Source organism: Anopheles coustani, chromosome 2 (genome assembly GCF_943734705.1).
Source record: "Anopheles coustani chromosome 2, idAnoCousDA_361_x.2, whole genome shotgun sequence".
Taxonomy (NCBI): Eukaryota; Metazoa; Arthropoda; class Insecta; order Diptera; family Culicidae; genus Anopheles; species Anopheles coustani.
Window position 1 is genome coordinate 38,985,905 of NC_071289.1, and position 25,242 is coordinate 39,011,146.

The 25,242-nt window shown below is 52.0% G+C and overlaps 1 protein-coding gene across 1 annotated transcript in view; it reads left to right on the top strand.

Moving 5' to 3' along the window:
• LOC131266082 (uncharacterized) overlaps positions 1 to 25,242 on the top strand; it is a 127,344-nt gene that overhangs the window by 99,485 nt on the left and 2,617 nt on the right. The window contains exons 46-81 of the mRNA XM_058268435.1: positions 211 to 522; positions 599 to 1,609; positions 1,693 to 2,343; positions 2,590 to 2,901; positions 2,978 to 3,310; positions 3,377 to 3,988; positions 4,072 to 4,722; positions 4,969 to 5,280; positions 5,357 to 5,689; positions 5,756 to 6,367; positions 6,451 to 7,101; positions 7,348 to 7,659; positions 7,736 to 8,068; positions 8,135 to 8,746; positions 8,830 to 9,480; positions 9,727 to 10,038; positions 10,115 to 10,447; positions 10,514 to 11,125; positions 11,209 to 11,859; positions 12,106 to 12,417; positions 12,494 to 12,826; positions 12,893 to 13,504; positions 13,588 to 14,238; positions 14,485 to 14,796; positions 14,872 to 15,204; positions 15,271 to 15,882; positions 15,954 to 16,277; positions 16,424 to 16,756; positions 16,823 to 17,965; positions 18,053 to 18,265; positions 19,157 to 19,552; positions 19,636 to 20,604; positions 20,734 to 23,001; positions 23,088 to 23,528; positions 24,116 to 24,631; positions 24,707 to 25,192. Coding sequence (XP_058124418.1) covers positions 211 to 522; positions 599 to 1,609; positions 1,693 to 2,343; positions 2,590 to 2,901; positions 2,978 to 3,310; positions 3,377 to 3,988; positions 4,072 to 4,722; positions 4,969 to 5,280; positions 5,357 to 5,689; positions 5,756 to 6,367; positions 6,451 to 7,101; positions 7,348 to 7,659; positions 7,736 to 8,068; positions 8,135 to 8,746; positions 8,830 to 9,480; positions 9,727 to 10,038; positions 10,115 to 10,447; positions 10,514 to 11,125; positions 11,209 to 11,859; positions 12,106 to 12,417; positions 12,494 to 12,826; positions 12,893 to 13,504; positions 13,588 to 14,238; positions 14,485 to 14,796; positions 14,872 to 15,204; positions 15,271 to 15,882; positions 15,954 to 16,277; positions 16,424 to 16,756; positions 16,823 to 17,965; positions 18,053 to 18,265; positions 19,157 to 19,552; positions 19,636 to 20,604; positions 20,734 to 23,001; positions 23,088 to 23,528; positions 24,116 to 24,631; positions 24,707 to 25,192 — 19,860 coding nt within the window. The remainder of the gene's footprint in view (positions 1 to 210; positions 523 to 598; positions 1,610 to 1,692; positions 2,344 to 2,589; positions 2,902 to 2,977; positions 3,311 to 3,376; positions 3,989 to 4,071; positions 4,723 to 4,968; positions 5,281 to 5,356; positions 5,690 to 5,755; positions 6,368 to 6,450; positions 7,102 to 7,347; positions 7,660 to 7,735; positions 8,069 to 8,134; positions 8,747 to 8,829; positions 9,481 to 9,726; positions 10,039 to 10,114; positions 10,448 to 10,513; positions 11,126 to 11,208; positions 11,860 to 12,105; positions 12,418 to 12,493; positions 12,827 to 12,892; positions 13,505 to 13,587; positions 14,239 to 14,484; positions 14,797 to 14,871; positions 15,205 to 15,270; positions 15,883 to 15,953; positions 16,278 to 16,423; positions 16,757 to 16,822; positions 17,966 to 18,052; positions 18,266 to 19,156; positions 19,553 to 19,635; positions 20,605 to 20,733; positions 23,002 to 23,087; positions 23,529 to 24,115; positions 24,632 to 24,706; positions 25,193 to 25,242) is intronic.

Here is a 25,242-nt window from a genome sequence, read left to right on the forward strand (position 1 = left end):
GTTCTTGCTTCATTCGACTGAGCTTAGTTACTTAGAATATCTGCCCGTGACTTGCCTTCACTAAGACTCTTTGACGAAACTCCCCAAACAAACAATGACGCTATGACGAGTACGACTTCGCAAATCCCTTCCCAGTGCTCTTGCTTTTCGCCACCTGTTATGTTACCGCCCACATTCTGAAACACACCCTGTCTTTCCCATTGTCTACAGCGGTGCAAGAGTATGTTAATCCTTGCCAACCGAGTCCCTGTGGTCCGAACAGCCAATGTCGAGAGGTGAATGGACAGGCCGTTTGTTCGTGTCTGCCAACCTATGTAGGCTCGCCTCCAGGATGTCGTCCGGAGTGTGTAGTGAGCTCGGAATGCGCCTTGGACAAGGCATGTGTCAACCAGAAGTGTGTTGACCCGTGTCCAGGAACGTGTGGCACCAATGCAAGATGCAACGTCAACAACCACAGTCCCATCTGCTCGTGTCAATCAGGATTCACTGGCGATCCGTTCACAAGATGTTACCCCATACCACGTAAGGCCTTTCCGCTTGACTCAATCCTTCGTGCCGATCTTCAACTCCGCTGTGTCTCTACTCTTTTCCACTATAGCTCCGGTTCAAGATATGCCTATCGCTCCCAGGAATCCATGCTTCCCTTCTCCGTGTGGTCCAAATTCTCAATGTCGAGATATCAATGGAAGTCCCTCTTGCTCATGTTTGGCCAATTATATTGGAGCTCCGCCAAATTGTCGACCTGAGTGTTCGATCAACGCGGAGTGTCCAAGTAACCAGGCTTGCATGAACGAGAAGTGTCGAGACCCTTGTCCTGGATCGTGTGGTATCAACGCAAGATGCAACGTGATCAACCACACTCCTATATGCTCTTGCGAAGAAGGATATACTGGAGATCCCTTCACCAGTTGTCGACCTATGCCTCCACCACGTAAGAATCCCCCCACGATCGGTTGTGTCCCAGATCTCTTGATAACTTGGTCCCTTCATCCAACAGCACCTGAACCGGTCAACGATGATCCCTGCAATCCATCGCCATGTGGAGCGAATGCTCAGTGTCAGGACGGTATTTGCACATGTTTGCCAGAATATCAAGGCGATCCATACCGAGGCTGCAGGCCAGAGTGCGTCTTGAACTCAGACTGCGCTCGGGATAGGGCCTGTATTCGTAGCAAATGTGTCGATCCTTGCCCGGGTACATGTGGACAAGATGCGTTATGCGAGGTGATCAATCACATTCCGATGTGCCGATGCCCTGATGGGATGGCCGGAAACGCATTTGTGCAGTGTCGTCCACAGCAAACGCCAGTCGTGACGAATCCGTGCAGTCCATCGCCGTGCGGACCGAATAGTCAATGTCGCGAAATCAACGGACAGGCCGTGTGCTCTTGCGTGCCTGGATTCTTAGGAAGTCCTCCGACTTGTCGACCAGAGTGTGTTGTGAGTGCTGAATGCCCTCAGAACCAGGCTTGTTCAAACCAAAAATGTAGGGATCCTTGCCCTGGAACATGCGGAGTGGGAGCTAGATGTTCAGTTATCAATCACAACCCGATATGCAGCTGCCCAGAAAGGTTCACGGGTGACCCCTTCGTTCGTTGTCAGCAAATGAGTATGTTTCTTCCCTTCTTGTTTTTTGTTCCTGAGTTTTGTTACTCACGATCGTCTCTTTACAACGTTCTTGATCACTTTCAGTCGAGCCGCCTGTACAAATGACTCCTACCAATCCATGCCAACCGTCTCCTTGTGGGCCGAACGCCCAATGCCGTGCAGTAGGCGATTCGCCATCTTGTACATGCGTGGAGGGTATGATAGGTGCTCCGCCTAATTGCCGACCGGAATGTATCAGCAATTCCGATTGTTCTAATAACTTGGCTTGCATACGCCAAAAGTGTCAAGATCCGTGTCCTGGGGCCTGTGGAGCCAATGCCGAATGCAGGGTTGTTAGTCATACACCCATGTGTATTTGCGCTGTTGGATACACAGGAGATCCGTTCACGCAGTGCGTACCATTCCAACAAGATACGCCCAAAGATCAGACGACTCCTTGCATACCCAACCCATGTGGCGCCAACGCTCGGTGCAGGGAACAAAACGGTGCTGGAGCATGTACATGTATTGAGGATCACTTTGGAAACCCTTACGAAGGATGCCGTCCAGAATGTGTGCTCAATTCGGATTGTCCGTCAAACAGGGCATGTGTGAGAAACAAGTGTCAGGATCCTTGTCCTGGCACCTGCGGTCAGAACGCTGACTGTCAAGTCGTCAATCACTTGCCCTCGTGTACCTGTTTCCCTGGATATGAAGGAGATCCATTCCGATATTGTGACATTCAACAGAGAGAACGTAAGAATCTCAACTCTTATGCCTGATGCGTGCTTAGTTCTTGCTTCATTCGACTGAGCTTAGTTACTTAGAATATCTGCCCGTGACTTGCCTTCACTAAGACTCTTTGACGAAACTCCCCAAACAAACAATGACGCTATGACGAGTACGACTTCGCAAATCCCTTCCCATTGCCCTTGCTTTTCGCCACGTGTTATGTTACCCCCCACATTCTGAAACACACCCTGTCTTTCCCCTTGTCTACAGCGGTGCAAGAGTACGTTAATCCTTGCCAACCGAGTCCCTGTGGTCCGAACAGCCAATGCCGAGAGGTGAATGGACAGGCCGTTTGTTCGTGTCTGCCAACCTATGTAGGCTCGCCTCCAGGATGTCGTCCGGAGTGTGTAGTGAGCTCGGAATGCGCCTTGGACAAGGCATGTGTCAACCAGAAGTGTGTTGACCCGTGTCCAGGAACGTGTGGCACCAATGCAAGATGCAACGTCAACAACCACAGTCCCATCTGCTCGTGTCAATCAGGATTCACTGGCGATCCGTTCACAAGATGTTACCCCATACCACGTAAGGCCTTTCCGCTTGACTCAATCCTTCGTGCCGATCTTCAACTCCGCTGTGTCTCTACTCTTTTCCACTATAGCTCCGGTTCAAGATATGCCTATCGCTCCCAGGAATCCATGCTTCCCTTCTCCGTGTGGTCCAAATTCTCAATGTCGAGATATCAATGGAAGTCCCTCTTGCTCATGTTTGGCCAATTATATTGGAGCTCCGCCAAATTGTCGACCTGAGTGTTCGATCAACGCGGAGTGTCCAAGTAACCAGGCTTGCATGAACGAGAAGTGTCGAGACCCTTGTCCTGGATCGTGTGGTATCAACGCAAGATGCAACGTGATCAACCACACTCCTATATGCTCTTGCGAAGAAGGATATACTGGAGATCCCTTCACCAGTTGTCGACCTATGCCTCCACCACGTAAGAATCCCCCCACGATCGGTTATGTCCCAGATCTCTTGATAACTTGGTCCCTTCATCCAACAGCACCTGAACCGGTCAACGATGATCCCTGCAATCCATCGCCATGTGGAGCGAATGCTCAGTGTCAGGACGGTATTTGCACATGTTTGCCAGAATATCAAGGCGATCCATACCGAGGCTGCAGGCCAGAGTGCGTCTTGAACTCAGACTGCGCTCGGGATAGGGCCTGTATTCGTAGCAAATGTGTCGATCCTTGCCCGGGTACATGTGGACAAGATGCGTTATGCGAGGTGATCAATCACATTCCGATGTGCCGATGCCCTGATGGGATGGCCGGAAACGCATTTGTGCAGTGTCGTCCACAGCAAACGCCAGTCGTGACGAATCCGTGCAGTCCATCGCCGTGCGGACCGAATAGCCAATGTCGCGAAATCAACGGACAGGCCGTGTGCTCTTGCGTGCCTGGATTCTTAGGAAGTCCTCCGACTTGTCGACCAGAGTGTGTTGTGAGTGCTGAATGCCCTCAGAACCAGGCTTGTTCAAACCAAAAATGTAGGGATCCTTGCCCTGGAACATGCGGAGTGGGAGCTAGATGTTCAGTTATCAATCACAACCCGATATGCAGCTGCCCAGAAAGGTTCACGGGTGACCCCTTCGTTCGTTGTCAGCAAATGAGTATGTTTCTTCCCTTCTTGTTTTTTGTTCCTGAGTTTTGTTACTCACGATCGTCTCTTTACAACGTTCTTGATCACTTTCAGTCGAGCCGCCTGTACAAATGACTCCTACCAATCCATGCCAACCGTCTCCTTGTGGGCCGAACGCCCAATGCCGTGCAGTAGGCGATTCGCCATCTTGTACATGCGTGGAGGGTATGATAGGTGCTCCGCCTAATTGCCGACCGGAATGTATCAGCAATTCCGATTGTTCTAATAACTTGGCTTGCATACGCCAAAAGTGTCAAGATCCGTGTCCTGGGGCCTGTGGAGCCAATGCCGAATGCAGGGTTGTTAGTCATACACCCATGTGTATTTGCGCTGTTGGATACACAGGAGATCCGTTCACGCAGTGCGTACCATTCCAACAAGATACGCCCAAAGATCAGACGACACCTTGCATACCCAACCCATGTGGCGCCAACGCTCAGTGCAGGGAACAAAACGGTGCTGGAGCATGTACATGCGTTGAGGATCACTTTGGAAACCCTTACGAAGGATGCCGTCCAGAGTGTGTGCTCAATTCGGATTGTCCGTCAAACAGGGCATGTGTGAGAAACAAGTGTCAGGATCCTTGTCCTGGCACCTGCGGTCAGAACGCTGACTGTCAAGTCGTCAATCACTTGCCCTCGTGTACCTGTTTCCCTGGATATGAAGGAGATCCATTCCGATATTGTGACATTCAACAGAGAGAACGTAAGAATCTCAACTCTTATGCCTGATGCGTGCTTAGTTCTTGCTTCATTCGACTGAGCTTAGTTACTTAGAATATCTGCCCGTGACTTGCCTTCACTAAGACTCTTTGACGAAACTCCCCAAACAAACAATGACGCTATGACGAGTACGACTTCGCAAATCCCTTCCCAGTGCTCTTGCTTTTCGCCACCTGTTATGTTACCCCCCACATTCTGAAACACACCCTGTCTTTCCCATTGTCTACAGCGGTGCAAGAGTATGTTAATCCTTGCCAACCGAGTCCCTGTGGTCCGAACAGCCAATGTCGAGAGGTGAATGGACAGGCCGTTTGTTCGTGTCTGCCAACCTATGTAGGCTCGCCTCCAGGATGTCGTCCGGAGTGTGTAGTGAGCTCGGAATGCGCCTTGGACAAGGCATGTGTCAACCAGAAGTGTGTTGACCCGTGTCCAGGAACGTGTGGCACCAATGCAAGATGCAACGTCAACAACCACAGTCCCATCTGCTCGTGTCAATCAGGATTCACTGGCGATCCGTTCACAAGATGTTACCCCATACCACGTAAGGCCTTTCCGCTTGACTCAATCCTTCGTGCCGATCTTCAACTCCGCTGTGTCTCTACTCTTTTCCACTATAGCTCCGGTTCAAGATATGCCTATCGCTCCCAGGAATCCATGCTTCCCTTCTCCGTGTGGTCCAAATTCTCAATGTCGAGATATCAATGGAAGTCCCTCTTGCTCATGTTTGGCCAATTATATTGGAGCTCCGCCAAATTGTCGACCTGAGTGTTCGATCAACGCGGAGTGTCCAAGTAACCAGGCTTGCATGAACGAGAAGTGTCGAGACCCTTGTCCTGGATCGTGTGGTATCAACGCAAGATGCAACGTGATCAACCACACTCCTATATGCTCTTGCGAAGAAGGATATACTGGAGATCCCTTCACCAGTTGTCGACCTATGCCTCCACCACGTAAGAATCCCCCCACGATCGGTTGTGTCCCAGATCTCTTGATAACTTGGTCCCTTCATCCAACAGCACCTGAACCGGTCAACGATGATCCCTGCAATCCATCGCCATGTGGAGCGAATGCTCAGTGTCAGGACGGTATTTGCACATGTTTGCCAGAATATCAAGGCGATCCATACCGAGGCTGCAGGCCAGAGTGCGTCTTGAACTCAGACTGCGCTCGGGATAGGGCCTGTATTCGTAGCAAATGTGTCGATCCTTGCCCGGGTACATGTGGACAAGATGCGTTATGCGAGGTGATCAATCACATTCCGATGTGCCGATGCCCTGATGGGATGGCCGGAAACGCATTTGTGCAGTGTCGTCCACAGCAAACGCCAGTCGTGACGAATCCGTGCAGTCCATCGCCGTGCGGACCGAATAGCCAATGTCGCGAAATCAACGGACAGGCCGTGTGCTCTTGCGTGCCTGGATTCTTAGGAAGTCCTCCGACTTGTCGACCAGAGTGTGTTGTGAGTGCTGAATGCCCTCAGAACCAGGCTTGTTCAAACCAAAAATGTAGGGATCCTTGCCCTGGAACATGCGGAGTGGGAGCTAGATGTTCAGTTATCAATCACAACCCGATATGCAGCTGCCCAGAAAGGTTCACGGGTGACCCCTTCGTTCGTTGTCAGCAAATGAGTATGTTTCTTCCCTTCTTGTTTTTTGTTCCTGAGTTTTGTTACTCACGATCGTCTCTTTACAACGTTCTTGATCACTTTCAGTCGAGCCGCCTGTACAAATGACTCCTACCAATCCATGCCAACCGTCTCCTTGTGGGCCGAACGCCCAATGCCGTGCAGTAGGCGATTCGCCATCTTGTACATGCGTGGAGGGTATGATAGGTGCTCCGCCTAATTGCCGACCGGAATGTATCAGCAATTCCGATTGTTCTAATAACTTGGCTTGCATACGCCAAAAGTGTCAAGATCCGTGTCCTGGGGCCTGTGGAGCCAATGCCGAATGCAGGGTTGTTAGTCATACACCCATGTGTATTTGCGCTGTTGGATACACAGGAGATCCGTTCACGCAGTGCGTACCATTCCAACAAGATACGCCCAAAGATCAGACGACACCTTGCATACCCAACCCATGTGGCGCCAACGCTCAGTGCAGGGAACAAAACGGTGCTGGAGCATGTACATGCGTTGAGGATCACTTTGGAAACCCTTACGAAGGATGCCGTCCAGAGTGTGTGCTCAATTCGGATTGTCCGTCAAACAGGGCATGTGTGAGAAACAAGTGTCAGGATCCTTGTCCTGGCACCTGCGGTCAGAACGCTGACTGTCAAGTCGTCAATCACTTGCCCTCGTGTACCTGTTTCCCTGGATATGAAGGAGATCCATTCCGATATTGTGACATTCAACAGAGAGAACGTAAGAATCTCAACTCTTATGCCTGATGCGTGCTTAGTTCTTGCTTCATTCGACTGAGCTTAGTTACTTAGAATATCTGCCCGTGACTTGCCTTCACTAAGACTCTTTGACGAAACTCCCCAAACAAACAATGACGCTATGAAGAGTACGACTTCGCAAATCCCTTCCCAGTGCCCTTGCTTTTCGCCACGTGTTATGTTACCCCCCACATTCTGAAACACACCCTGTCTTTCCCCTTGTCTACAGCGGTGCAAGAGTATGTTAATCCTTGCCAACCGAGTCCCTGTGGTCCGAACAGCCAATGCCGAGAGGTGAATGGACAGGCCGTTTGTTCGTGTCTGCCAACCTATGTAGGCTCGCCTCCAGGATGTCGTCCGGAGTGTGTAGTGAGCTCGGAATGCGCCTTGGACAAGGCATGTGTCAACCAGAAGTGTGTTGACCCGTGTCCAGGAACGTGTGGCACCAATGCAAGATGCAACGTCAACAACCACAGTCCCATCTGCTCGTGTCAATCAGGATTCACTGGCGATCCGTTCACAAGATGTTACCCCATACCACGTAAGGCCTTTCCGCTTGACTCAATCCTTCGTGCCGATCTTCAACTCCGCTGTGTCTCTACTCTTTTCCACTATAGCTCCGGTTCAAGATATGCCTATCGCTCCCAGGAATCCATGCTTCCCTTCTCCGTGTGGTCCAAATTCTCAATGTCGAGATATCAATGGAAGTCCCTCTTGCTCATGTTTGGCCAATTATATTGGAGCTCCGCCAAATTGTCGACCTGAGTGTTCGATCAACGCGGAGTGTCCAAGTAACCAGGCTTGCATGAACGAGAAGTGTCGAGACCCTTGTCCTGGATCGTGTGGTATCAACGCAAGATGCAACGTGATCAACCACACTCCTATATGCTCTTGCGAAGAAGGATATACTGGAGATCCCTTCACCAGTTGTCGACCTATGCCTCCACCACGTAAGAATCCCCCCACGATCGGTTGTGTCCCAGATCTCTTGATAACTTGGTCCCTTCATCCAACAGCACCTGAACCGGTCAACGATGATCCCTGCAATCCATCGCCATGTGGAGCGAATGCTCAGTGTCAGGACGGTATTTGCACATGTTTGCCAGAATATCAAGGCGATCCATACCGAGGCTGCAGGCCAGAGTGCGTCTTGAACTCAGACTGCGCTCGGGATAGGGCCTGTATTCGTAGCAAATGTGTCGATCCTTGCCCGGGTACATGTGGACAAGATGCGTTATGCGAGGTGATCAATCACATTCCGATGTGCCGATGCCCTGATGGGATGGCCGGAAACGCATTTGTGCAGTGTCGTCCACAGCAAACGCCAGTCGTGACGAATCCGTGCAGTCCATCGCCGTGCGGACCGAATAGCCAATGTCGCGAAATCAACGGACAGGCCGTGTGCTCTTGCGTGCCTGGATTCTTAGGAAGTCCTCCGACTTGTCGACCAGAGTGTGTTGTGAGTGCTGAATGCCCTCAGAACCAGGCTTGTTCAAACCAAAAATGTAGGGATCCTTGCCCTGGAACATGCGGAGTGGGAGCTAGATGTTCAGTTGTCAATCACAACCCGATATGCAGCTGCCCAGAAAGGTTCACGGGTGACCCCTTCGTTCGTTGTCAGCAAATGAGTATGTTTCATCCCTTCTTGGTTTTTGTTCCTGAGTTTTGTTACTCACGATCGTCTCTTTACAACGTTCTTGATCACTTTCAGTCGAGCCGCCTGTACAAATGACTCCTACCAATCCATGCCAACCGTCTCCTTGTGGGCCGAACGCCCAATGCCGTGCAGTAGGCGATTCGCCATCTTGTACATGCGTGGAGGGTATGATAGGTGCTCCGCCTAATTGCCGACCGGAATGTATCAGCAATTCCGATTGTTCTAATAACTTGGCTTGCATACGCCAAAAGTGTCAAGATCCGTGTCCTGGGGCCTGTGGAGCCAATGCCGAATGCAGGGTTGTTAGTCATACACCCATGTGTATTTGCGCTGTTGGATACACAGGAGATCCGTTCACGCAGTGCGTACCATTCCAACAAGATACGCCCAAAGATCAGACGACACCTTGCATACCCAACCCATGTGGCGCCAACGCTCAGTGCAGGGAACAAAACGGTGCTGGAGCATGTACATGTATTGAGGATCACTTTGGAAACCCTTACGAAGGATGCCGTCCAGAGTGTGTGCTCAATTCGGATTGTCCGTCAAACAGGGCATGTGTGAGAAACAAGTGTCAGGATCCTTGTCCTGGCACCTGCGGTCAGAACGCTGACTGTCAAGTCGTCAATCACTTGCCCTCGTGTACCTGTTTCCCTGGATATGAAGGAGATCCATTCCGATATTGTGACATTCAACAGAGAGAACGTAAGAATCTCAACTCTTATGCCTGATGCGTGCTTAGTTCTTGCTTCATTCGACTGAGCTTAGTTACTTAGAATATTTGCCCGTGACTTGCCTTCACTAAGACTCTTTGACGAAACTCCCCAAACAAACAATGACGCTATGACGAGTACGACTTCGCAAATCCCTTCCCAGTGCTCTTGCTTTTCGCCACCTGTTATGTTACCCCCCACATTCTGAAACACACCCTGTCTTTCCCCTTGTCTACAGCGGTGCAAGAGTATGTTAATCCTTGCCAACCGAGTCCCTGTGGTCCGAACAGCCAATGTCGAGAGGTGAATGGACAGGCCGTTTGTTCGTGTCTGCCAACCTATGTAGGCTCGCCTCCAGGATGTCGTCCGGAGTGTGTAGTGAGCTCGGAATGCGCCTTGGACAAGGCATGTGTCAACCAGAAGTGTGTTGACCCGTGTCCAGGAACGTGTGGCACCAATGCAAGATGCAACGTCAACAACCACAGTCCCATCTGCTCGTGTCAATCAGGATTCACTGGCGATCCGTTCACAAGATGTTACCCCATACCACGTAAGGCCTTTCCGCTTGACTCAATCCTTCGTGCCGATCTTCAACTCCGCTGTGTCTCTACTCTTTTCCACTATAGCTCCGGTTCAAGATATGCCTATCGCTCCCAGGAATCCATGCTTCCCTTCTCCGTGTGGTCCAAATTCTCAATGTCGAGATATCAATGGAAGTCCCTCTTGCTCATGTTTGGCCAATTATATTGGAGCTCCGCCAAATTGTCGACCTGAGTGTTCGATCAACGCGGAGTGTCCAAGTAACCAGGCTTGCATGAACGAGAAGTGTCGAGACCCTTGTCCTGGATCGTGTGGTATCAACGCAAGATGCAACGTGATCAACCACACTCCTATATGCTCTTGCGAAGAAGGATATACTGGAGATCCCTTCACCAGTTGTCGACCTATGCCTCCACCACGTAAGAATCCCCCCACGATCGGTTGTGTCCCAGATCTCTTGATAACTTGGTCCCTTCATCCAACAGCACCTGAACCGGTCAACGATGATCCCTGCAATCCATCGCCATGTGGAGCGAATGCTCAGTGTCAGGACGGTATTTGCACATGTTTGCCAGAATATCAAGGCGATCCATACCGAGGCTGCAGGCCAGAGTGCGTCTTGAACTCAGACTGCGCTCGGGATAGGGCCTGTATTCGTAGCAAATGTGTCGATCCTTGCCCGGGTACATGTGGACAAGATGCGTTATGCGAGGTGATCAATCACATTCCGATGTGCCGATGCCCTGATGGGATGGCCGGAAACGCATTAGTGCAGTGTCGTCCACAGCAAACGCCAGTCGTGACGAATCCGTGCAGTCCATCGCCGTGCGGACCGAATAGCCAATGTCGCGAAATCAACGGACAGGCCGTGTGCTCTTGCGTGCCTGGATTCTTAGGAAGTCCTCCGACTTGCCGACCAGAGTGTGTTGTGAGTGCTGAATGCCCTCAGAACCAGGCTTGTTCAAACCAAAAATGTAGGGATCCTTGCCCTGGAACATGCGGAGTGGGAGCTAGATGTTCAGTTGTCAATCACAACCCGATATGCAGCTGCCCAGAAAGGTTCACGGGTGACCCCTTCGTTCGTTGTCAGCAAATGAGTATGTTTCTTCCCTTCTTGTTTTTTGTTCCTGAGTTTTGTTACTCACGATCGTCTCTTTACAACGTTCTTGATCACTTTCAGTCGAGCCGCCTGTACAAATGACTCCTACCAATCCATGCCAACCGTCTCCTTGTGGGCCGAACGCCCAATGCCGTGCAGTAGGCGATTCGCCATCTTGTACATGCGTGGAGGGTATGATAGGTGCTCCGCCTAATTGCCGACCGGAATGTATCAGCAATTCCGATTGTTCTAATAACTTGGCTTGCATACGCCAAAAGTGTCAAGATCCGTGTCCTGGGGCCTGTGGAGCCAATGCCGAATGCAGGGTTGTTAGTCATACACCCATGTGTATTTGCGCTGTTGGATACACAGGAGATCCGTTCACGCAGTGCGTACCATTCCAACAAGATACGCCCAAAGATCAGACGACACCTTGCATACCCAACCCATGTGGCGCCAACGCTCAGTGCAGGGAACAAAACGGTGCTGGAGCATGTACATGTATTGAGGATCACTTTGGAAACCCTTACGAAGGATGCCGTCCAGAGTGTGTGCTCAATTCGGATTGTCCGTCAAACAGGGCATGTGTGAGAAACAAGTGTCAGGATCCTTGTCCTGGCACCTGCGGTCAGAACGCTGACTGTCAAGTCGTCAATCACTTGCCCTCGTGTACCTGTTTCCCTGGATATGAAGGAGATCCATTCCGATATTGTGACATTCAACAGAGAGAACGTAAGAATCTTAACTCTTATGCCTGATGCGTGCTTAGTTCTTGCTTCATTCGACTGAGCTTAGTTACTTAGAATATCTGCCCGTGACTTGCCTTCACTAAGACTCTTTGACGAAACTCCCCAAACAAACAATGACGCTATGACGAGTACGACTTCGCAAATCCCTTCCCAGTGCCCTTGCTTTTCGCTACCTGTTATGTTACCCCCCACATTCTGAAACACACCCTGTCTTTCCCCTTGTCTACAGCGGTGCAAGAGTACGTTAATCCTTGCCAACCGAGTCCCTGTGGTCCGAACAGCCAATGCCGAGAGGTGAATGGACAGGCCGTTTGTTCGTGTCTGCCAACCTATGTAGGCTCGCCTCCAGGATGTCGTCCGGAGTGTGTAGTGAGCTCGGAATGCGCCTTGGACAAGGCATGTGTCAACCAGAAGTGTGTTGACCCGTGTCCAGGAACGTGTGGCACCAATGCAAGATGCAACGTCAACAACCACAGTCCCATCTGCTCATGTCAATCAGGATTCACTGGCGATCCGTTCACAAGATGTTACCCCATACCACGTAAGGCCTTTCCGCTTGACTCAATCCTTCGTGCCGGTCTTCAATTCCGCTGTGTCTCTACTCTTTTCCACTATAGCTCCGGTTCAAGATATGCCTATCGCTCCCAGGAATCCATGCTTCCCTTCTCCGTGTGGTCCAAATTCTCAATGTCGAGATATCAATGGTAGTCCCTCTTGCTCATGTTTGGCCAATTATATTGGAGCTCCGCCAAATTGTCGACCTGAGTGTTCGATCAACGCGGAGTGTCCAAGTAACCAGGCTTGCATGAACGAGAAGTGTCGAGACCCTTGTCCTGGATCGTGTGGTATCAACGCAAGATGCAACGTGATCAACCACACTCCTATATGCTCTTGCGAAGAAGGATATACTGGAGATCCCTTCACCAGTTGTCGACCTATGCCTCCACCACGTAAGAATCCCCCCACGATCGGTTGTGTCCCAGATCTCTTGATAACTTGGTCCCTTCATCCAACAGCACCTGAACCGGTCAACGATGATCCCTGCAATCCATCGCCATGTGGAGCGAATGCTCAGTGTCAGGACGGTATTTGCACATGTTTGCCAGAATATCAAGGCGATCCATACCGAGGCTGCAGGCCAGAGTGCGTCTTGAACTCAGACTGCGCTCGGGATAGGGCCTGTATTCGTAGCAAATGTGTCGATCCTTGCCCGGGTACATGTGGACAAGATGCGTTATGCGAGGTGATCAATCACATTCCGATGTGCCGATGCCCTGATGGGATGGCCGGAAACGCATTTGTGCAGTGTCGTCCACAGCAAACGCCAGTCGTGACGAATCCGTGCAGTCCATCGCCGTGCGGACCGAATAGCCAATGTCGCGAAATCAACGGACAGGCCGTGTGCTCTTGCGTGCCTGGATTCTTAGGAAGTCCTCCGACTTGTCGACCAGAGTGTGTTGTGAGTGCTGAATGCCCTCAGAACCAGGCTTGTTCAAACCAAAAATGTAGGGATCCTTGCCCTGGAACATGCGGAGTGGGAGCTAGATGTTCAGTTGTCAATCACAACCCGATATGCAGCTGCCCAGAAAGGTTCACGGGTGACCCCTTCGTTCGTTGTCAGCAAATGAGTATGTTTCTTCCCTTCTTGTTTTTTGTTCCTGAGTTTTGTTACTCACGATCGTCTCTTTACAACGTTCTTGATCACTTTCAGTCGAGCCGCCTGTACAAATGACTCCTACCAATCCATGCCAACCGTCTCCTTGTGGGCCGAACGCCCAATGCCGTGCAGTAGGCGATTCGCCATCTTGTACATGCGTGGAGGGTATGATAGGTGCTCCGCCTAATTGCCGACCGGAATGTATCAGCAATTCCGATTGTTCTAATAACTTGGCTTGCATACGCCAAAAGTGTCAAGATCCGTGTCCTGGGGCCTGTGGAGCCAATGCCGAATGCAGGGTTGTTAGTCATACACCCATGTGTATTTGCGCTGTTGGATACACAGGAGATCCGTTCACGCAGTGCGTACCATTCCAACAAGATACGCCCAAAGATCAGACGACACCTTGCATACCCAACCCATGTGGCGCCAACGCTCAGTGCAGGGAACAAAACGGTGCTGGAGCATGTACATGTATTGAGGATCACTTTGGAAACCCTTACGAAGGATGCCGTCCAGAGTGTGTGCTCAATTCGGATTGTCCGTCAAACAGGGCATGTGTGAGAAACAAGTGTCAGGATCCTTGTCCTGGCACCTGCGGTCAGAACGCTGACTGTCAAGTCGTCAATCACTTGCCCTCGTGTACCTGTTTCCCTGGATATGAAGGAGATCCATTCCGATATTGTGACATTCAACAGAGAGAACGTAAGAATCTCAACTCTTATGCCTGATGCGTGCTTAGTTCTTGCTTCATTCGACTGAGCTTAGTTACTTAGAATATCTGCCCGTGACTTGCCTTCACTAAGACTCTTTGACGAAACTCCCCAAACAAACAATGACGCTATGACGAGTACGACTTCGCAAATCCCTTCCCAGTGCCCTTGCTTTTTGCTACCTGTTATGTTACCCCCCACATTCTGAAACACACTCTGTCTTTTCCCTTGTCTACAGCGGTGCAAGAGTATGTTAATCCTTGCCAACCGAGTCCCTGTGGTCCGAACAGCCAATGCCGAGAGGTGAACGGACAGGCCGTTTGTTCGTGTCTGCCAACCTATGTAGGCTCGCCTCCAGGATGTCGTCCGGAGTGTGTAGTGAGCTCGGAATGCGCCTTGGACAAGGCATGTGTCAACCAGAAGTGTGTTGACCCGTGTCCAGGAACGTGTGGCACCAATGCAAGATGCAACGTCAACAACCACAGTCCCATCTGCTCGTGTCAATCAGGATTCACTGGCGATCCGTTCACAAGATGTTACCCCATACCACGTAAGCCTATCCGCTTGACTCAATCCTTCGTGCCGATCTTCAACTCCGCTGTGTCTCTTTTCTTTTCCACTATAGCTCCGGTTCAAGATATGCCTATCGCTCCCAGGAATCCATGCTTCCCTTCTCCGTGTGGTCCAAATTCTCAATGTCGAGATATCAATGGAAGTCCCTCTTGCTCATGTTTGGCCAATTATATTGGAGCTCCGCCAAATTGTCGACCTGAGTGTTCGATCAACGCGGAGTGTCCAAGTAACCAGGCTTGCATGAACGAGAAGTGTCGAGACCCTTGTCCTGGATCGTGTGGTATCAACGCAAGATGCAACGTGATCAACCACACTCCTATATGCTCTTGCGAAGAAGGATATACTGGAGATCCCTTCACCAGTTGTCGACCTATGCCTCCACCACGTAAGAATCCCCCCACGATCGGTTGTGTCCCAGATCTCTTGATAACTTGGTCCCTTCATCCAACAGCACCTGAACCGGTCAACGATGATCCCTGCAATCCATCGCCATGTGGAGCGAATGCTCAGTGCCAGGACGGTATTTGCACATGTTTGCCAGAATATCAAGGCGATCCATACCGAGGCTGCAGGCCAGAGTGCGTCTTGAACTCAGACTGCGCTCGGGATAGGGCCTGTATTCGTAGCAAATGTGTCGATCCTTGCCCGGGTACATGTGGACAAGATGCGTTATGCGAGGTGATCAATCACATTCCGATGTGCCGATGCCCTGATGGGATGGCCGGAAACGCATTTGTGCAGTGTCGTCCCCAGCAAACGCCAGTCGTGACGAATCCGTGCAGTCCATCGCCGTGCGGACCGAATAGCCAATGTCGCGAAATCAACGGACAGGCCGTGTGTTCGTGTTTGTCGGGATACATTGGAAATCCGCCAATGTGCCGACCAGAATGTACCGGAAATTCTGAGTGTCCGCTAAACCAGGCCTGCGTTAACTTCAAATGTGCGGACCCGTGCCCTGGAAGCTGCGGTTTCTCGGCACGCTGTACAGTGGTCAACCATAACCCGATATGCAGCTGTCCACCTCGGATGACCGGTGATCCGTTCACAAGATGCTATGAAATTGGTAATGTTGCTATTTTCGCTTGCTCCTACCTTGGACCGTTGTATCTAACCGTTCCACGCTTTACGTTGTAGTTGAGAAATCTCCACCTCTAAATATTCCTGCCGATCCTTGCCAACCAAATCCATGCGGTCCGAACGCTCTTTGTATCGACTCCAATGGCGTTCCATCGTGCAGTTGTCAGCCGGACATGTTGGGAGCGCCGCCAAACTGCCGTCCAGAGTGTACCAGTCATTCCGATTGCTCGAGGGTGCTTGCGTGCTCGAGACAGAAGTGTGTCGATCCGTGCCTTAACGCCTGTGGTATCGATGCCAACTGTCACGTTTCGTTGCACGTTGCCAACTGCTTCTGTCCGGACGGTTACGAAGGAGATCCGTTCCGAGCTTGTACCCTGCGAAGTGAGTGTTTAGACCTATTGCATAGTTTGTGTTTGTGTATTGCGCGTATAATATATAATTTTATTTGACTACTTCATTGAATGATTTTTAGAAATATCTATCGACAATATAAGCCACTATTTAACATCGTTTACCTTCGTTTACAGTTACCAAACCACCGCCGCAAGCTGGACCGAAGGACTCGTGCTACCCGTCGCCGTGCGGTACCAATGCCCGGTGTCGCCCAGCCAACAATGGTGCGCCATTGTGCGAGTGCATCGAAAACTATTTCGGTAATCCGTACGAATCGTGTCGCCCAGAATGTGTCAGCAATGGAGACTGTCAGAAGTCTTTGGCCTGCATTAACAACCGCTGCAAAGACCCGTGTCCTGGTGTGTGCGGAAGGCAGGCGGAATGTGCCGTGGTCAACCACACACCGGTCTGCTCGTGCCCAGACGGCATGAAGGGTAATGCGTTCGAGCAGTGCCTTCGCGAGGAAGGTAAGTCTTACACTGAACCGTGCCGATTGAAAAGTTGCTTATATTCTTGTGTTTCTATACTTGCAGTTCCTCCGCCACCGTCAGATCCTTGCTATCCGTCTCCTTGCGGCCAGAACACTGTTTGCCGCGTGTTCAATGGAAATGCGGTATGCGAGTGCTTGCCCGAGTTCAAGGGAAGCCCATTCGGACGCGGCTGCTATCCGGAGTGCGTGATCAACAGCGACTGCCCGCGCGACCGAACCTGTGTGAACAAAAAATGCGTCGATCCGTGCCCGGGTGTGTGCGGCTATCGTGCCGTCTGCCACGCGATCAACAACAGCCCGGTGTGCTCGTGCCCGAGCAACATGATTGGGGATCCGTTCGTGGAATGCCAGCAGGCACCGCCGAAGGATCCATGCAGCCCGTCACCGTGTCGTTCGAACGGAATTTGCCGCGTAGTGGGCGACCGCGCCGAATGTCAGTACCCGGAGTGTATCATCAACTCGGACTGCTCGACCAACCGGGCATGCTACAATCAGAAGTGCCAGGATCCGTGCGTTGGTGCGTGCGGCCTGAATGCGCTCTGCAATGTGATCAACCATGCGCCGGTATGTTCCTGTCCGGCCCGGCACGTTGGTTCACCGTTCGTGCAGTGTATGGTGCAACGGGACGAGCCGCCACAGCCACAGCCAGAGTGTACCAGCGACGGTCAGTGCACAAACGACAAGGCGTGCATCAACGGCCAGTGCCAGAACCCTTGCATCGTCGGTACAGGCTTGTGCACGCAGAACGCCGAGTGTCGCGTCCAGTTCCATCGTGCGATTTGCGCTTGCCGCGAAGGCTATACGGGCAACGCGCAACTGGCCTGCTACGAAATTGGATGCCGCAGCGACAGTGACTGCCCGGCAACGGAGGCGTGCGTCAACCGGAACTGTATCGACCCGTGCCGCCATACACAGTGCGGCCGCAACGCCGTGTGCAAGTCGGACTACAACCATAACGCCCGCTGCCACTGCATCGATGGGTACAGAGGAAATCCACTGGTCGGATGCACTCGGCCGGAGTGTACGAGCAACGACGAATGCCCGTACCACCAGTCGTGCCAGAACGAGCAGTGCCGAGATCCGTGCAACTGTGCACCGAACGCGCAGTGCCGTGTGGACAACCATCAGGCGAGCTGCCGCTGTCCACCGGGCTACACCGGTGATCCACAATTTTCGTGCGAAAAGAGTAAGTTAGAGTTTGGCTCAGCTCATCTACTTGCGTTGTAATGAAACTGATTAACTAACTCAACTCCTTTTCAACATTGCCTTACAGTTCCGGTACGGGATCCCGCACAGTGTACGATGGATGCGGACTGCCCGAGTAAGCTGGCCTGCTTCAGCGGCATTTGCAAGAACCCGTGCACGGAAACGAAACCATGTGCCGAGCACGCCACCTGTACGGTACAGGATACGCTACCATTGCGCACGATGTACTGTGTTTGTGATGAAGGATACGCAGGTGACGCCGAAAGGCAGTGCTTGCCTGGTGAGTTTCAACTCTCTATGCGGAAAACGCGAGTTCCCTTCTATTACCGCTTACCGTTCCTCGTAGCTGCTTTGGTGGTGTACTTGCGCTTAGATGTTTTTCTAATTTTTGTTCTCTATTCCAGAAGAATACCATATTTTCATTTCCTCACTTACAGCGTTTTACAGCTCATCTAGCAACCGGAGCAGTGTATGTAGAACATCAAGAATGATAGCCTACTGCAGAGTATTTGATGTAGAATAGCAAAACCCACAAGTGGCAACACAAACCGGTAAGTAGAATATCCATCACTTTCTAGGATCTACCAGAATGAAAGTTGTCGCGTGGATGTTTGTAGTAGGCACGACCAGTTGAGGGGTGCAGGTAAAAGTAGGGGAAAATCGCTTTCCGGTCGAAAACATACTTTTGCGAGGATTGTTGTGATTCGCGCTCGTTTTCTGATGCGAAAAAGCGATCATAGCCTACCTTATCCTGTACCTTTCAACTGGTCGTCTCTACTTCGAACATCCATGAGACAACTTTCATTCTGGTAGATCCTAGAAAGTGATGGATATTCTACTTACCGGTTTGTGTTGCCACTTGTGGGTTTTGCTATTCTACATCAAATACTTTGCAGTAGGCTATCATTCTTGATGTTCTACATACACTGCACCGGTTGCTAGGTGAACTGTAAAACGCTGTATTGTAGGCCATGAAGGTGTCCTTGTAGATTATAATGCTCTATTTGTTTTATATTTTTAACATTCTCCGCCTAAAACAACCCATGCTTGATCTTTCCTTAGTAAATGCTTCGTAGTGTTGTATCGTTTCTTCTTCGGAAAAAGCATTCGTATACTTTTTATATTTTCTTTAAACTAACGTTACCCTGTTTAAATTTTTTTGCTGCACTAGTTTCCAAAGACGAACCGGGATGCTACAGCGACGTCGAGTGTGCGCCCACCGAGTCATGCCGGGCGCGCGTGTGCGTCGACGTATGCAGTAACTTCAACCCGTGCGCACCGACCGCAGAATGTTTGGCACAAAGCCACAAAGCGATCTGCTCCTGCCCGATCGGCACGGTGGGTGATCCGTTCCAGAACTGCTACAAGCCGCCAGTCGTGTCGCCTGAGTGCGTTGTCGATGCGGATTGTTCGTCGAGCATGGCGTGCATCAACGAACGTTGCCAGGATCCGTGCGCCGGTAGCAATCCGTGCGGTGGCAATGCCGAGTGTCGCGCCATCTACCACCGGCCGCACTGCACGTGCCCGATCGGTTGGGGTGGAGATCCGAAAACGCAATGCTACAAGCGTAAGTATCTGTTTGCACAGCAACGAGTTTGTCTGGCAATTGCTGCGAGTATTAATAATACACTTCGTTCGTTGGCTTTTTAGCGGAATGTAAGGTCGATGCGGAGTGTCCCTTCGATAAGGCGTGTTTCAACGAGAAATGCATCAGTCCGTGCACGTACGGTGCCACGCAGTGCGGCAGGGGTGCCAACTGTGTCGCCCAAAGCCACCGGGCTGTATGCATCTGCCCGCCCGGCACGCAGGGTAATCCATTCGTATCGTGCGTCACCGGTATGTGCCAGTACAACGAGGACTGCGCGGAGCACGAAGCGTGCGATCGGTTAAACCGCGTCTGCCGCCCCGTGTGCGACGATGAAACGTGCGCCCGTACGGCCACCTGTGTCGCGCGGAACCACCAGGCGAGCTGTGAGTGCGGCCCGGGAATGCGCGGTAATCCGTACGTTGAGTGCGCGCGTGATGAACCCGAACCCGAGTGCCGAATGGACAGCGAGTGCCGCTCACAGCAGGCCTGTATCCGTAACCGCTGTGTCAACCCGTGCACAGAACTGACGCCATGTACGAGTCAGCAGACGTGCAGTGTGATCGATACGCTTCCGCTGCGGACGATCATTTGCGCCTGCCAGACGGACATGCTGATGGATCGCTCCGGTAGCTGCAAACCGATCGTGATCGAAGAATGCCTCGCGGACAACGACTGCGCCGATACGGACCGATGTCAGCGCGGCCAGTGCATTACGGCCTGCAAGATTGATCCGTGCGGTATAAACGCGCAATGTACGTCCATCGGGCATCGGGCGCAGTGTAGCTGTGCGCCGGGTTACGTCGGAAGTCCACACGTGGAGTGTTTGCCGGAACCGAGGGTGACGACACCGAAGGAGTGTACTGTGGACGATGACTGTGCCGTGGATCGTTCGTGCTTCAACGACCGTTGCGTCAATCCGTGCGCTGGAGATGCCTGCGGACGGGGAGCGCTTTGCCGCGTGGACAACCATAAGGCGATGTGCAACTGCCCGAACGGATTTACGATGGATGCGAACGGAAATTGTGTGCCACGTAAGTATTCACCTTTTTGCATAACATCTTAAGATAAATGAACAACAAAGTTGTACACCGTTTTTACAAATATTTTCCCAATTTTTTAAGTTGAAGTTCTAATGAAAATGTTTTTCTAACCACCTTTAGCCGCTGGAGACTTGCCAAGGTGTCGTTCGAACTCGGACTGTACACAAAGCGAAACGTGCGTGAACGAAATATGCGCCAATCCGTGCAACTGCGGTCAGAACGCGGACTGCTTCGTAAAGGATCACTATCCGGTCTGCAGCTGCCGACCGGGCTATTCCGGCAATGCGCAGTCCGGCTGCTTCAAGCTGGAGTGTGAAAGCGACTCGGACTGCACAAACGACAAGCAGTGCACGACCGGCGAATGCGTCAATCCGTGTCTGCTGCAGGATCCGTGCGCGATCAACGCCGAATGCTACGGTGACCGTCATCGGGCGGCGTGCCGTTGTCTGCCGGGTCTGGAGGGCAATCCGTTCGAGCGATGCCGGCGCGTCGAATGCCACTACGATGGTGAGTGTGCCAAGACGATGGCCTGCCAGCGGGAGCAGTGCGTGGACCCGTGCGCCAACTCGCCGTGTGCCCAGAACGCCCAGTGCTTTGCGATGAACCACCAGGCGCAGTGCAAGTGCCCCGAGCATCTGCCGGAAGGTAATCCGTTCTCCTTCTGTCGACCTCGGGCCGTCGAGCGGGACGAGTGTCGCGTCGATGGAGACTGTCCGAGCCGATTGGCGTGCATCGGCAGCCGATGCCTGAACCCGTGCGATGAACTTAAGCCGTGCGCTGCGTCGGCGCTCTGTACCGTGCAGGATAGCGTGCCTGTGCGGACGATGGTGTGCGAGTGTCCTCCACTGCACGTTCCGGACAGCCGTGGCGAATGTCAACGAGTCATCCAGCAAACACCGATCGGCGTGTGCACCAGCGATTCCGAGTGCCCTGAGCAGGAAGCCTGCATTAACCGGCAGTGTCGGGATCCGTGCAGCTGCGGAACACACGCGACCTGTACGATCAAGAACCATCGGGCGGTGTGTTCGTGCGAGGACGGCTACGAGGGAAATCCCAATGTGGCCTGCCGAGCTATCGGCTGCCGGGTGGATTCGGAGTGCGAGTCGACCAAGGCGTGCGTCAACGGCAATTGCGTCAATCCATGCCTGGACAACGATCCTTGCGGAATCGGAGCGGAGTGCTACGCCCGGGCGAACCGTGCAGAATGCCGGTGCCCAAGTGGCTACCGAGGCAACCCGCTGGTGCAGTGCAATGTGGTCGAGTGCCGCAGCAATAATGACTGTCCGGACGACAAGCAGTGCCGCAACTCGCAGTGTATTAACCCGTGCATCTACGAGAACTCGTGCTCGCCGCGAGCGGAATGTCGTGCGCAGAATCATCTCGTCGTTTGCCGCTGTCCAGTGGGTCTGGTGGGCAACCCGTACGTCGATTGTCGGCCGGAGCCTGTTCCGGAGTGCCGCGCCGATACGGACTGCCCGTCACATCTGGCCTGTATCGATAACCGGTGCGTCGAGCCGTGCAATGCGCTTACACCATGCACTCAGCCGGCCCACTGTGAGGTAGTACCATCCTCGCCAGTACGCACCATGCTGTGCACGTGCCCAGATGGATACGTCAGCAGTGGAAGTGGAACGTGCAAACCGGTGGTTAAGGCCGGTTGCATATCGGACTCGGACTGTTCGAGCGACACGGCCTGCATCAACAGCATCTGCCGCAATCCGTGCAACTGCGGACCGAACGCGGAGTGTCGCGTGAAGGACCACAAGCCGGTCTGCTCGTGTACCCAGGGCTACGACGGCGATCCGGAAACGCAATGTATCAAGATCGAGTGCCGCTCGGACAGCGATTGCTCGAGCCAGGCCACCTGCTTCAACCGGCAGTGCGTGCCCGCCTGCTCGATGGAAACGTGTGGACCGCAGGCCGAGTGTATCGGTGTCAACCATCGGGCCGTGTGCGAGTGCCTTCCGGGCTACGAGGGTAACCCGCGGGTAACCTGCAAGCTGATCGGATGCCGCCGAGATACCGACTGCCCGCTGGACAAGGCATGCATTAACGGTCAGTGCGAGAATCCATGCGAAACACAAGCAGTCTGTGCGCAAAACGAACAGTGCCAGGTGTACCAGCATCGACCGGAATGTGCCTGTCCGCCACCGTTCGAGAACGATCCTCTCCAGGGTTGCATGCTGCGCGATGACCGCTGTATGACGGATGGCGAATGTCCGTCGCAAACAGCCTGCATACAGGGCGACTGTGTCAATCCGTGCAACGTGACCGAACCGTGCGGCGTGAACTCGAACTGTAAGGTGCTTGACACGCTTCCGGTACGCACAATGATTTGCGAGTGCCTACCAGGATACCAGGGCAATGCAGCGATACAGTGTGATAAGAGTAAGTACTGAATGCGACCGACGGTTGATGTGGAAATGGCTTGAAATATGTTGCATACTAACTAACTAATTATTTGCTTTTTTCAGTGGCATTGTGTCCAACGGAACGAGGCTTTGTCAGGAATAGCAACGGAGAATGCGTCTGCCCACCAGGATACGGGCTGTCCGAGTACGACGATTGCCAACCGTGCCGTGAAGAGGACGGTCTCAAGATAGACGAGGCAACGGGACGGTGCGAGTGTGCACTGGAGCGTGGTCTCATCCTTGACGAGCGTGGCCGCTGTATCTGCCCGATCGAGCACGGCTATCGGTTGACCAGCCGAGGCGAATGTATCCGCATCGAGCGGCCCGAGTGTGAGCGCGACGAGGACTGTGCCGACTGGCGCTACTGTAACCTCGACTCCAAGACGTGCGACGATCCGTGCGACCGGAAGATATGCGGAACGAACGCGCTTTGCAATGCCACGAACCATCGGGCCGTATGCCAGTGCATTACAGGCTACACGGGCAATCCGGATGTGCAATGCAGTAAGTGTCTTTACCCTTGTTTCTCATGGATTATTTTGCATAATCTTTACTACCGGTTTTAAAATTATTATGATGTATGCGTCCATAGATATTATGCTATCTTTCAGCACAGTAAAATGTGCTGTTTGTGAAATATTTATTTCATAGCTAGAGAAATGCTGCTAAACCATGCTTTAATGTTCTCAAAATAGTACCCTTTTGAATGGAGTATTGGCTTTCTAAATAGTAAAATTACATAAAAAGTGGTAAAAGATATTTTTTTTAATTTTAACGTTAAATTTTCTTAAATATTTTCAAATTTTTATACTTGTTGATGTTTTTTCGATATATAAAACAAACAGCTCGTCCAACAAATTTAATCTTCATTTTTGGGAAGAAAACAAACCTGACATCGTAAACAAATCCCATAAAACCCCATCTCAAGTTTTTTGTATGAAGCACTAAAATTTTCTTACGGGCCGGATAAAATCAGTTTCCGGGTCGCATTTGACGGACTTTGCCGACACCAGTTCTAGATAATGTTTCTCCATGTTTGTACACTCTAAGATATAAAAATCTATTTCTAATCCCTTCCTTTTCATTTGCAGATCAAACGACTAACTTCCGCACGGACTTCCCGCAACCGGAGATGGTCGTAACATGCCAGGCCGATGGCATCCAGGTCGTAATTGGTTTAGCCGAGTCGAACTTCAACGGAGTCCTGTACGTGAAGGGCCACAGCAAGGACGAAGAGTGTCGCCGGGTGGTAAACCTGGCCGGTGACGGCTCATCGACGCCACGCACGGAAATTTTCAAGGTGCACTTCGGCAGCTGCGGCCTTATCCATGTCAATGGAAATGCGAGCTTCGTGCTTGTCATACAGAAGCATCCGAAGCTGGTGACGTACAAGGCACAAGCGTACCACATCAAGTGCGTATATGAAACGGGCGAGAAGAACGTCACGCTCGGCTTTAACGTGCAGATGCTGACAACGGCCGGTACGATCGCAAACACTGGTCCACCGCCGACGTGTGCCATGCGCATCGTGGCCTTCGACGGGAAGGAGATCAACTCCGCCGAAATCGGTGACAATCTGCGGCTACAGGTAGAAGTACAACCAGCAAGTAAGTATCGAAACACTGACCACCTTTCAGCTTAACGAACGTGTTATTAATTTGTCTCCTTCAACATTCTAACAGCAATCTACGGTGGCTTCGCTCGAAGCTGCGTGGCGAAGACGATGGAGGAAAGCGTCGAAAACGAGTACATCGTCACGGACGAGGACGGTTGCGCGACGGACCCATCGATCTTCGGCGACTGGGAGTATAACGCGGAAACGAACAGCCTGCTGGCGAGCTTCAACGCGTTCAAGTTCCCGTCGAGCGACAACATTCGCTTCCAGTGTAACATCAGGGTGTGCTTCGGCAAGTGCCAACCGGTCAACTGTCACGGGGCAAACGCTTACGGCAAACGACGACGACGCCGTGAGGCCCTCGGTATCGATATGGATCGCACGATCGAGGTGGTGTACAACCGCACGAAACGTGCCGCCGAAAACACGGCGCTCGCCACCGACGACGACTCGCTGGGAATGGAAGGAACGTTGCGCGAGGAGATCACCATCCAGTCGAATCCTATTCTCACGCTGGAGAAACGCGAAGAACGATCATTCGACTCGAACAACAGTAAGTTTGCTAGTGTTAGCACAATTGGATGGAATTATTAAAACGGTTTA